Below are 13,833 nucleotides of genomic sequence, written 5' to 3' on the forward strand. Positions count from 1 at the left end.
CAAGTGTCCTGGACTCGTCTGCTCTTTGTTTTCTATACTTGAATAACACACCAGGAGTCAGGTCAATTACCGTACCGCATATTCCGTTTTATTACAAAAGCCTTTGGAGACAAGTGTCGCCGCACAATGTCTGAACCAAGCGTGCCGCACAAACCCTGAAAAGTGAAGCCAAAACGTCTCGATCGCCCCCTGGTGAGTGGTCCCAGTATAGGTCATAAACCCCGCCCTCCCCATGTTATTCAATGGGACGCGAGACAAACTAAACAATTAAATTACCCTTCAAATATATTTTTTCCGAAGCTGGTTTCTGTCATTTACTGTAGTTTATATCACGCTAATGTAAATTCAAGAGTTTGTTTTTAAAATAAGTTTGTTTTTAGTTAGTTATTTAATGCTCTAAAAACGGTGGTGTGACGTCGTGATTCACAGCTGTTCTATACCTTATATGTGTACATGCAGCACAAGCGTCAGTCTCAAGTCGGTTGATGATTTTATTGTCAATAAAATACAAGAGTATTAGTGACCTGTGCGTGAGCTGCCCATCGTGTGTCCGACATTCCTTTCAATGTCTTTCAGTGCCTTTCCATCTTCTAGGGGATCCTGGGAAATTTCCAGTGAAAGAGAGTAAACAAGCCACCCCCTTGGAACTTTCTCTCCATTACGTTTTGAACGCGTCAAAAAGGTTTTGCTAAAGGTTCTCATCGGTTCCTCAGAGATAGGACCGCAACAGGCTACGTCAGTGGATACATTGACTAATTATTCCTCTTCCGCAGGTAAAGATTCACCTGTGACCGTTGAAACACTTGATTCGATGGCGATTATAATGACAACAGTTTTTCTGGCGCTGGTAAAGGCCGGAGGTTTCAACTGTGACTGAGGTAGACGCGCTAGCCTCCGGGAACCTTGCGGTACTATTACCTTCGTCTGAGAGTTTGTTGCTATGTTAGCAGCATTTCTACCGGTGTCTTTGAAGTGTTTGGAATAATTTTTGAAGAAAGTGGTAAGATTTGGTATTCTTCTAAGCACTTGTTCATTTCTAGACCTTTTCAGTTGCTGTAGTTTTCTCTTATTCGCTCCACTATCATATTTCTTGGGGCATCATGAGACATGTATCACGTTTTTTTATTTGAACTGACATACAGTGAACTGACACAAATCCTACGAGATGTGATAGCCCATAGCTAGCAACTTAAAATCCCAATGAAAATTTCGATTTAGCCGCTCACGCTCATTGCTCTCTAGTGGTCTTGCCAGGGGCTGCAGCACCTGCTTGTACCGAGTAATTATTTCTTCTTCAATGTTTTGCGATTATTAGCTGCGTAATATAGTAGCTACTATAGGTGTTTTTCAGCTAGTTTCTTAATAGCAAAAAATACGACCATATATAATTGGCCACGTCCCCACTAGGCCACCTTACTATTTGGTTCTGTTACATTATATTTTGTTTTTATTTGTGTTGAAAATGACATATCATAGTCAATCAATCAAATCAATCTAATGTATTTATAAAGCCCTTTTTACAACAGCAGTTGTCACAAAGTGCTTTACAGAGACACCCGGCCTTAAACCCCAAGGAGCAAACAACAGTAGTGTTGAATTTCAGTGGCTAGGAAAAACTCTCTAAGAAGGCCGAATTTTAGGAAGAAACCTAGAGAGGACCCACGCTCAGAGGGGTGACCAGTCCTCTTCTGGCTATGCCGGGTCAGATATTAAGAGTCCAATTGGAATAATAAATACATTTCTCTGGGCTTAATCCAGAGTCTATTTGATTTTAGACTAGGTCAGAAGTATGACCAGGTGGACAGGGACAGCAACAGGCCCCCCAAACCAGGTAATCCGCAGGTGTGGACCAGGACCTCATCTCCTCCTAAAATTTAAAACTGGAGGAGACTGAGAAAAGTTAGTAGTGCATTCCTCATATCCCCCAGCACAATAATATAGCAGCGTAACACCTTGGAACTGAGACGGGGGGGTCCAGTGACACTGTGGCCCTACCCGGGGGAGGCCCCGGAGTAAAACCTTAAAATCAGCCCTAACCCTAACAAGCAGCCAGTGTAAGGACGCCAGGACAGGAGTAATGTGTTCAATTTTTTTTGTTCTAGTTAGGATTCTAGCAGCCATGTGCAGCACTAATTGAAGTTTATTTATTAATTTGTCTGGATAACCAGAGAGAAGAGCATTGCAGTAATCTAGTCTAGAAGTAACGAAAGCATGGATACATTTTTCTGCATCAGTTTTTGATAGAAAGTTTCTAATTTTTGCAATGTTTCGAAGATGAAAATAAGCAACTCTTGAGACATATTTTATATGTTCTTCAAAGGCGAGGTCAGGGTCAAGGGTAACGCTGAGGTTTTTTACAGTTTTTTGGGATACGACCATGCAGCCGTCGAGGTTCACAGTGAGATCTGCTAACAATGCTCTTTATTTTTTGGGTCCTAAAACGAGCATTTCTGTTTTATTTGAGTTTAGGAGCAAGAAATTCTCTGTCATCCACTTCCTAATATCTGAAACGCATGCTTCCAAAGTAGCTAATTTAGGGGCTTCTCCATGCTTCATTGAAATATATTACTGTGTGTCATCAGCATAACAGTGAAAGTTAATATTGTGATTTCGGATTACATAGCCCAGAGGGAGCATATATAGTGAGAACAATAATGGGCCCAGAACCGAGCCTTGTAGAACTCCAAAGCATACCTTTGACTTGTCAGAGGATATGCCATCCACACTAACAAACTGATATCTTTCAGATAAATAACATTTAAACCAGGCTAGAACATGTCCACGTAGCTCAATATGGGTTTCCAGTCTCTCTAAGAGAAGGGAGTGATCAATAGTGTCAAAAGCAGCACTAAGATCAAGAAGCAACAGGACGGATGCGGATCCTTTGTCTGAGGCCATTAGAAGGTAATTTGTTACCTTCACGAGTGCAGTCTCAGTACTATGATGGGATCTGAAACCGGACTGGAGTATTTCATAAATGTTATTTGTCTTTAGGAAGGCATTCAGTTGTTGGGAAACACATTTTTCTAAGATTTTTGAGAGGAACGGGAGGTTCGATATTGGCCTATATTTTTTTAGAAGAGGCTTAATTTCCGCTATTTTTTGTGAGTTTGGTACGCATCCGGAGGAAAGGGAGCAATTTATTATGTTCAGCATTGGCTGACCTAGCACAGGAAATAGCTCCTTAAGTAATTTTGTTGGAATCGGGTCTAGCTGAGAGTTTGTGGGTTTAGAACTCATTACAAATTTTGTAAATGTGTCGAGCGATACGGTATCAAAAAATTCAAGTGTCCCCATTGACAGGGAGGTTCAGGATATTTTTTGGACAACTGAGATTTTGAGGACCATAACTATTTAAGGAGTCAGTTATTTGTTTTCTAATGGTGACGATCTTTTCATCAAAGTAATAATAATAATAATAATAATACATGGGATTTATATAGCGCTTTTCAATGACCCAAAGACGCTTTACAAAAACAAGCAAAACAAAGAACACTGAGAAATAAAATATACAACAACAAAGGGGCTATGGGAAGGCTTGTTTAAACAGAAATGGCTTAAGGCGGAGTCGGAAGGTGTTAAGAGAGTCAGAGTCAAGGATGGATTGTGGCAGTGAGTTCCAGAGCCGGGGAGCAACCCTGGAGAATGCCCTGTCACCACAGCTCCGTAGCTTGGATCTGGGGATGATGAGGTGGCCTGCTGTACAAGAGCGGAGTGAGCGTGAAGGTTGATAGTGTTGAAGAAGGTCCGAGAGGTAGGGGGGAGCAAGTTTGTGGAGGGCTTTGTAAGTCAGGAGGAGTATTTTGTATTCAATGCGCTGTTTGACAGGGAGCCAGTGAAGCTCACAGAGGATGGGGGTGATGTGCTGCCAGGACTTTGAATGAGTAAGAAGCCTCGCAGCAGAGTTTTGAACCATTTGGAGCTTATGGAGGTATGAGGAGTTGATGCTGGACAAGAGGGAGTTACAATAGTCAAGACGGGAGGAGATGAATGCATGAATCAGAGTTTCAGCTGCAGGTGGGGGGAGGGAGGATTTGAGTTTTGCAATGTTACGAAGATGAAAGAAAGATGATTTGACAGTCTGTTTAATGTGTTGCTCGAAACAGAGGGTGGAGTCAAGGATGACCCCAAGGTTGCGAGCACAGGGGGAAGGAGAAACTACAGTGTTGTCAATGGTGAGAGAGAATGTGCCAGTTTTTAAAGTAGTTCATGTATTCATTACAACTAAAGTGAAGACCCACTTCACTTGCTAAGCTTTGCTTTTTTGTTAACTTTGCAACTGTATCAAAGAGAAATTTTGGATTGTTTTTGTTCGCCTCAATCAGGTTGGAGAAATAAGCTGATCGAGCAGACATGAGTGATTTTCGGTATTGTAGTGTACTGTCTATCCAGGCTAGTCTAAATACTTCCAACTTGGTGGAGCGCCACTTTCGCTCCAATTTTCTGGAGGCTTGCTTAAGTGCTCTAGTATTGTCTGTGTACCAGGGAGCAAGTCTCTTGTTGCGTATTTCTTTTGTTTTTAGTGGTGCAACTGTGTCTAATGTATTTCGCAGTATTGAGTTTAGATCCTCGATTTGATCGTTTACAGATTTATTTGCTCTGTCGTTAATGAGCGAACTTGTAAGAATATCAAGGAATTTATTTGTAGTCCGAGATTTTATAGTACGGCTTTTGAAACTCATTGTTTGGGGGACAAGTGGATTTCTTGTTTTAACGGTAAATGTAATAAGACAGTGATCCGATAATCCAGGATTTTGGGGGGACATTATTAGATCTACAATATCTATTTCTCGTTACAGGACTAAATGTATGATTGTGGCAATGTGTTGGACCTGAGACATGTTGGATGAAACCCATTGAGTCAATTATGGCTTCAAAGGCTTTTTGAAGAGGATCATTGGACTTTTCCATATGAATATTGAAATCGCCAAAAATTTGAATACTATCTGCCATGATTACAAGGTTAGACAAGAATTCTGGAAACTCATTGAGGAACATTGTGTATGGCCCGGGGGGCCTATAAATAGTAGCTATGTAAAACGATTTATCGGCCTGGTTAACTTTCATGAGTTAAACTTCGAAAGAATGAAACTCAGTGATATGTTTGAGAGTAAATTTATATTTACTGTCATAAATATTAGCAACACTCCCTCCTTTTCGGGATGCACGAGGGATATGATCACTAGTATAACCAGGAGGAGAGGCCTCATTTAAGGCAATGAATTCATTAGGCTTTACCCACGTTTCACATAAAACAATAGCATCTAGTTTATGATCAGAGATGAATTAATTTACTGCCACTGCCTTTGGAGCAAGGGATCTAACATTTAGGAGTCCCATTTTGAGATGCGAAGTGATACAATCATTTTTATTTTTGACCAAGGTGGAGGAAGGCTTTATCTTAATAAGGTTGTTTTTGTTAGCAGTACCTTGATTAACTTTTCTCAGCCTGGAACGAGTCACAGTGGCAATAGGTAAAGCTGTACTAACTACTCCGGCTATGCTATTGACAGACTCCACTATGCTAGCAGGCTGGCTAACAGCCTGCAGCCTGACCTGCACCCTATCTCATGTTAAAGCTATAGGAGTGAGACTCCTGTCAATGTTCCTAGATAAAAGAAGAGCACCACTCCAGCTAGGATGGAGTCCGTCGCTCCTCAGCAGATCAGGCCTGGCCCTATTTCTGGGAGAGTCCCAAAAAGAAGGCCAGATATCTACAAACTCTACCTCCTGCGACGGGCAGAACTCCGTTTTCAGACAGCGATTGAGTTGCGCAAGTCTGCTGTAGAGCTCGTCACCACCCCTAGCTGGGAGGGGCCCAGAGACAAGTACTCGATGCCAATACATCTTTCTAGCTAGTTTACACGCTGATGCTATGTTCTGCTTCGTAACCTCTGACTGTTTCATCCTAACATCGTTAGTCTTCTCTGAAGTGTCCACTAGAGAGTTTTAGCTACCTTTCTTGTCTTCTGGTAAAGTAAAAAAAGACTGATCAATCTGATATTACATGATATCTGGTGTGTCATCAAATCTAATAACTTGTATTTTACTCCAATTCAAATCTGCGCAGATGCAGCGCGTTTTAGCAGTCGATATGTCTAAAACTCTGCCAGTCAACATTGGTTTATATATTTTTCTTTATGTTGAGAAATATGTTTTAAGTAATTCACACTTCAAGTGTTTATTATTATACATTATTTATTATTATACATTTTTTATTATTATACAATCCGTGTTAAAGTAACATAAAAAGTCTGTAGTGTAAAAATTAAACCATTTATTCAACCATGTTTTTATTGGTTGATGGACGTGATTATGACGGACCTGATTATGACCTGTAATTCCAGAATGACGTCACAATACCCTACAATTAAAACACATTGATAGAATCTTTAAACTTCACTACACCATATTAAACTGCTAACCTCCATTCAACCGCAAACCGAAATATGAATCCAAACTTTGACGAAGAGATGCAAAAATATGAGAATGTGAGTAATTATATTCCTCTTCTTTTGAAGTTCTTCAAATAGATTTGAATTCTGAATTGCATTAATTATACAGTTTACACCTACTGATTCGAAAATAATACAACTTGTCTCATGAATGTAGTTAATCTGAAAGGCCCATTCATTACAAGAATGTTTACCGTATCGCTCGACACATTTACAAAATTTGTAATGAGTTCTAAACCCACAAACTCTCAGCTAGACCCGATTCCTACAAAATTACTTAAGGAGTTATTTCCTGTGCTAGGTCAGCCAATGCTGAACATAATAAATTGCTCCCTTTCCTCCGGATGCGTACCAAACTCACTAAAAATTGCGGAAATTAAGCCTCTTCTAAAAAAAATCTAATCTAGATCCCGACATATTAAACAATTATAGGCCAATATCGAACCTCCCGTTCCTCTCAAAAATCTTAGAAAAATGTGTTTCCCAACAACTGAATGCCTTCCTAAAGACAAAAAACATTTATGAAATATTCCAGTCTGGTTTTAGATCCCATCATAGTACTGAGACTGCACTCGTGAAGGTAACAAATGACCTTCTAATGGCCTCAGACAAAGGTTCCGCATCCGTCCTGTTGCTTCTTGATCTTAGTGCTGCTTTTGACACTATTGATCACTCCCTTCTCTTAGAGAGACTGGAAACCAATATTGGGCTACGTGGACATGTTCTAGCCTGGTTTAAATCTTATTTATCTGAAAGATATCAGTTTGTTAGTGTGGATGGCATATCCTCTGACAAGTCAAAGGTATGCTTTGGAGTTCCTCAAGGCTCGGTTCTGGGCCCATTACTTTTCTCACTATACATGCTCCCTCTGGGCGATGTAATCCGAAATCACAATATTAACTTTCACTGTTATGCTGATGACACACAGTTATATATTTCAATGAAGCATGGAGAAGCCCCTAAATTAGCTATTTTGGAAGCATGCGTTTCAGATATTAGGAAGTGGATGACAGAGAATTTCTTGCTCTTAAACTCAAATAAAACAGAAATGCTCCTCTTAGGACCCAAAAAACAAATAGCGTGGTTAGCAGATCTCACTGTGAACCTCGACGGCTGCATGGTCGTATCCCAAAAAACTGTAAAAAACCTTGGCGTTACCCTTGACCCTGACCTCTCCTTTGAAGAACATATAAAATATGTCTCAAGAGTTGCTTATTTTCATCTTCGAAACATCGCAAAAATTAGAAACTTCCTATCAAAAACTGATGCAGAAAAATTAATCCATGCTTTCGTTACTTCTAGATTAGATTACTGCAATGCTCTTATCTCTGGTTATCCAGACAAATTAATAAATAAACTTCAATTAGTGCTGCACACAGCTGCTAGAATCCTAACTAGAACAAAAAAATTTGAACACATTACTCCTGTCCTGGCATCCTTACATTGGCTGCCTGTTAGGGTTAGGGCTGATTTTAAGGTTTTACTCTTAACCTATAAATCAATACATGGACTTGCTCCTACTTACCTTGCTGAAATGATCCAGCCATATATACCTACACGTAACCTTAGATCGCAAGACGCAGGCCTTTTAATTGTACCTAGAATTTCTAAACAAACAATTGGCGGCAGGGCCTTTTCTCATAGAGCTCCACTCCTGTGGAATGATCTGCCAATTAAGGTTAGAAATGCAAACTCAGTGCAAACTTTCAAGTGTCTACTAAAAACTCATCTCTACAGCACGGTTTATAATTAGGTGTAGCCTGGCCCGGGGGCGTGAAGGTGACCAGTAGGCTTGATACTGTCCACCCTTGCTGTCTTGCCAGGTGGGCTCTCGTCGCCACTGGGATGCCCTCCCTCCAATGCCCTTCGGGGGAAGAGTCACTGGCTTGTTGTTGACTCTCTATTGCGCACTTTTGCAGTTGGGCTGTACGCTACTAGCAATACTCGGCCCTCATTCAGGGGGGTTGCGGTTGGTGGGTGTCCCTTTGGTTGATGCCTGGCAATGTGGTTGGATTGATTTTCTGCCTGTTGGGCCCTGTCCGGGGCCTCCCCCGGGTAGGGCCACAGTGTCACCGGACCCCCCCGTCTCAGTTTCCAAGGTGTTACGCTGCTATATTATTGTGCTGGGGGACATGAGGGATGTACTACTAACTTTTCTCAGTTTCCTCCAATTTTAAATTTTAGAAGGAGATGAGGTCCTGGTCCACACCTGCGGATTACCTGGTTTGGGGGGACCGTTGCTGTTCCTGTCCTTGTCCACCTGGTCATACTTCTGACCTAGTCTAAAATCAAATATACTCTGGATTTAGCCAAGAGAAATGTATTTATTATTCCAATTGGACTCTTAATATCTCACCCGGCACAGCCAGAAGAGGACTGGTCACCCCTCTGAGCCTGGGTCCTCTCTAGGTTTCTTCCTAAAATTCGACCTTCTTAGGGAGTTTTTCCTAGCCACTGAAATTCAACACTACTGTTGTTTGCTCCTTGGGGTTTAAGGCCGGGTGTCTCTGTAAAGCACTTTGTGACAACTGCTGTTGTAAAAAGCGCTTTATAAATACATTTTGATTGATTGATTGATTGATTTAGTTTTATTTTAATGTGTGAATGTAAGCAAACACTGCAAAACATGGTTTAAACATGGTGTATTTGGACCTAAACATAAGACCTAAACATAAATGTCTGCTTTGCCATTAAACATTGAGTCCTTAAATCTACGTACTCTCCACACATTTCAGGTCACATCCTATCTCCCTTGGCGGCTGTTGAAGATATGTTTTCCAGCCGAACAGATGGTGAGACAAATCAAGACCTATAAACAGCATTTAGAGAGAAAGAGGCTAGCTGGGATGTCAGAGAATACGTCTGGCAGCAATGAGTTCAGTAATGGTCAAAGCTCAGTTCAGAAGACTGTGAGGAGTCCAAACTCGACTCAACTGTCCCAGAGTGCTGTTCTTCATGTAGAGGACAGTGCAAAAGCTGGTCAGGTGTCCTATCTTCCCTGGCTGCAGCTGAAGGACCGTTTTCTTGCAGAGAAGGTGATCCAGCCCAAGACATCCAAAGCTGTTTCCAGGATGTGGGCTTCCAATGACCCCAGGTCAATCCCACAGAAGCAGCAGGGTAAAAGAAAGTGTCCCACAGGGGAGCTGGATGAGGCATCTGGGGTCAGTAAATGCAAAAGAGCCAAGGAAAAGAACATCTCTGATGTGACCCTGCTCAAGACTGATCCATCCACTGGAAATACGACAAATACAATCAATAGGTAAAGATTATTACAACTATAGTATAGCGCTTGTATGATTTTGTATATGTTACCTATAAATGATGACATTTTATATGGAGTATTGTAATATCAAATTACTATATTGTGTGAAACATTTAATTAGTATTCTATACTTTTATTTATACAATTTACAAATATTTTTTTTCTCATGATAGGCAGTTTTTGTGAGTTCAAATGGTGATGGCGACTTATACTGAAAAATCACATTTTGCGTGGAAATTATTTTCTGCGTGGTTTTGTACAGTAGCAAAAAGGGAGTGTGTTCCCATATTGTGTCATGATACATGAGTTTGTCTCAGCACATTACGGTATGGACCAGGTGATGAACAAGGTTTTACATGCGTGTGTGTCTGTGTGTGTATCCTGACTGACAGAGCTGGAGCATCTCGTCCTCTGGAGGCTATGAAGAACAGAATTAGCGTTTGGGGCCACTCTCGGCAATGTCAACCTCAGGCAACTTCACCAGCCAGACGCCTCAGTGCCCCTTTGGCTAAGTACCTAGCCTCCACCATCACACCAAGGGCCATTGACATCCAGCTAATGGGGTTAACATCTGACCTTATGAAGTTCCTAAACATGCCGGATGAGAAGCTGTCATTGCAGCTCTGGGACTTAGGGGAGGATGCAGGAGACCAGCGCTACAAAGCCCACTGGCAGTTCTCCACCCAGCAAGGCCATATACTGATGGACAGCAAATGGCTCCAGAACAATGAGAACTGGTGATGAGACTCAAATCTCCCAAATGCTTCCTCAGGAGACTCTAATCCAGAACAGAGGAAACACTGCTGATATTTCCTGACATTCATTTACATCCTCATCACTCATGTTTGGGGTCAAGTCCATTTCATTTCTAGCAATTCCAGAAGTTAACTGAAATTTAAATTTACTGAAAAAGAATCTCAAAGGAGGCCATGGGGATCACAGTTTTAAATTAAGTTCAGTAGAATTGACTGAATTGGAAAGGAATTAATCCCACACATGTTACAAGTACACACACACTCACACACACACACACACACACACACACAACAAGGACCCTTTTGAATTGCAGCATTTAAAATACACTTATCACTATTTACTGTCTATTTAGTGTCTTTATTTAACATCTTATAACATTCCTTAACTACAAAAATCTGATATTTGTAAAAACGAGTCCTGGCTAAATTTGGCCCTCATAGCCTTGTGGCCACATTATCATGTCTAGTTTCCAAATAGCTCATTTAAGAACTTGGGGTAATCTGGATAGAGCTAGCTGTAGAGAGTTTGACATTCAACTAGTATATATTATACTGAATTTAACCCATTCAGTCCATATTGCTAATGATGTGGGTATTAACAGGTACCCTAACTTCACTGATGAATATGAGCATGCAGTACCATGTAAACAAAATATCAGATAGCATAATGTTTGCATTTAGGACAGTAAATTTAGCTTCTGGTTTTCATGGTTGACAGTGGCACACCACACACACTTAGTGTGTGTTATTAGCCTTCTTTAGATTATTATCTGCTATTTTAGCATACTGTTTGTATATCAGGATGAGTATAGGTAAACGTTTCATGCATGTCACATGAAAAGAGCAGGGAAGGTACATTTTGCTAACACATTTCAGTCACAACCAAGTAAGAATCTTCCGTCTGGAGAGGGTTTCTGATCTGCCTCACTGTGCATTATTTGGTCATCCACTGTAGAGGTCCTTGGATACCAGGTAATTTGCAATTTCTGAGCTTATCTGTGGTTTCTTTATTAATGTAGTAAAAAGTTGGTCTCAGTATGCAATATTTTTTGCCTATGTCGATTTTCAATTAATTCAGATTTATCTGCCTCATTCTTTAGATTATTATCTGCCTCATTTGCATTGACACTTATTTCTCATGTTGGCAGACACAAGAAACAAACTCCAAATGCAAAACCTACAATCAAGATTAGACGTCTCTCTTGTTCATGCGCTTACAATGCAAAAACATCACCCTTCCTCAGCTGTGAAGCCAACTGCCAAATACATTTGTTACCCTAAAATGGGAGTGTACATACAAAATCTGCATAATTTATTTCCAAATTAGAACTGACAATCTGTCCTATACAAGGAGTGGGATGCACAGTTCTCTGGTGATGCTGGGACAGCATAGCCCATAGTTCTCCAGTTCTCCATGATGCCGGGACAGCATAGCTAATTTTCTGAAAACCTTTGAAACCTTAACTTCTATTGACTAAAATTAACTACAGCTCTCCCCACCAACCCCCAGCATAAATTTTTCTAAACTAATGCTTGCAATTTTTATTGTTCATTTTCACTTCTAGCACCGACTTTGCTTTGAGGGCAACTGAATTGAGTAAGGCATATCCACAGTACTGCACCTGAGCTGTTTTTGTCTTACCTAGCTATCTTAACATTGCAGCTAATTGTAAGTTTCTCTGGATGAGAGCATCTGATACTTACTGCAACATAAAATGTTATATAATCAACCTCAACGACCGTTGGTACGCAGGACATTTTCCCGTAAGGACTTTCTAAAGGCTGGTTTAGATTGGGTTTTACGGATTCAGTCAGACTTTTTTGTGTCTCTTTCAGCAATTCCTTGGATTCATACTATATGACCATCAATCAATCAAATGTATTTATAAAGCCCTTTTTACAACAGCAGTTGTCACAAAGTGCTTTTACAGAAACACCCAGCCTTAAACCCCAAGGAGCAAACAACAGTAGTGTTGAATTTCAGTGGCAAGGAAAAACTCCCTAAGAAGGCCGAATTTTAGGAAGAAACCTAGAGAGGACCCAGGCTCAGAGGGTTGACCAGTCCTCTTCTGGCTGTGCCGGGTGAGATATTAAGTGTCCAACTGGAATAATTAATAAATGCATGTGGGCTAAATCCAGAGTTATTTAAATTTAGACTAGGTCAGAAGTATGACCAGGTGGACAAGGACAGGGACAGCAACGGCCCCCCAAACCAGGTACTCCGCAGGTGTGGACCAGGACCTCATGTCCTCCTAAAGTTTAAAACGGGAGGAGACTGGGAAAATTCAGAAAATGCATTCCTCATATCAACAACGATTTATAGTGGAGAAGGAGAACTTAGTGGGGAAGGAGAACTGACCCAATCCCCCAGCACAATAGTATAACAGCATAAGACCTTGGAACTGAGACGGGGGGGCCCGGCGACACTGTGGCCCTATGCGGGGGAGGCCCCAGACCGGGCCCAACAGGCAGGAAATCAGTCCACCCACATTGCCAGGCATCAACCAAAGGAATTCCAAGGTCCTGGGAGATGGACTTGTAAACTTGACAATGTCTATGTTAATGTAATAATTAGTTTCTGCTGTCCTCAGACACTTTGGTACAGGGAGGAAAAGTTTCTGTTGTGTCTTTGTCAAACCCCATTGAGTGGTTTGACAAAGCAAGTAGTTTTGTCCAGGCCATACTTTTTAATGAAATGGGTAATTATTCTAATCTATAGCAATGGTGTACATGTCCATATCTTGTTGTCATAGATGTGTGAAAGACAGTTGCCCTGTTTACTCTAGAGTAAACTTACACCCATGTAATATGCTCAATTTTCTGTGACAAAATAAAGTAGAAACCATCACAACATGAGACAATTCTCTACAGACGCCATCAGGAAATTCACACTGGAGAATGGTCAATGATCACGCTTTACAAACTTTCCTTTATTTCAATGTAATTATATTGGACAGCAATGTTAGGCAATTACAGTTACGCTTCTGTGAGCTACGCGAGAATAGCAGTGCAGGTTAGAAATGAGATCTGGCATAAAGACAAAGCATGAAGTAAACACAGTTTGAGTGATACCCATGTATAATTGTAATAGTGGAAATAGGTACTTTTTTTTGTAATGACATGAGTTGGTTGTGTAGTTTATTTTATTGAATGCAAAATGCATTTGCATAGTTTCGAAACCCCTACGTTTGCCATCACATAAAATGGGTAAAATTATAATGAGGTGCACCAAAACAGGTGAAAAGGATTAGAAAACCATTAGAGAGTAACTTAGAAGTGTCTGAACATCCATAAATATTATTAACTTGGTCTGGTTTGGTCTTAACACATAATGCCATGATCAAAATACCTATACCTTAAG

General features: G+C 40.7%; 1 protein-coding gene across 2 annotated transcripts; it reads left to right on the forward strand.

Annotated features, from left to right (window-relative positions):
- The first annotated feature begins 9,078 nt into the window (after window positions 1–9,078).
- On the forward strand, window positions 9,079–11,541 carry LOC109615789. Of its 2 annotated transcripts, XM_020046427.2 has the most exons (3): window positions 9,079–9,247; window positions 9,486–9,714; window positions 10,110–11,541. In XM_020046427.2, exons 1-3 carry the CDS (start codon window positions 9,226–9,228, stop codon window positions 10,456–10,458), a joined length of 600 nt encoding a protein of 199 aa, XP_019901986.2. In that variant the 5' UTR covers window positions 9,079–9,225; the 3' UTR covers window positions 10,459–11,541. The 2 variants fall into 2 exon arrangements, with proteins under 2 accessions (XP_019901986.2, XP_019901985.2); XM_020046426.2 differs by having other exon boundaries at window positions 9,079–9,714.
- Window positions 11,542–13,833: the final 2,292 nt, after the last annotated feature.

The sequence above is a fragment of the Esox lucius genome, chromosome 5, assembly GCF_011004845.1.
Source record: "Esox lucius isolate fEsoLuc1 chromosome 5, fEsoLuc1.pri, whole genome shotgun sequence".
In the NCBI taxonomy this organism is placed as follows: Eukaryota; Metazoa; Chordata; class Actinopteri; order Esociformes; family Esocidae; genus Esox; species Esox lucius.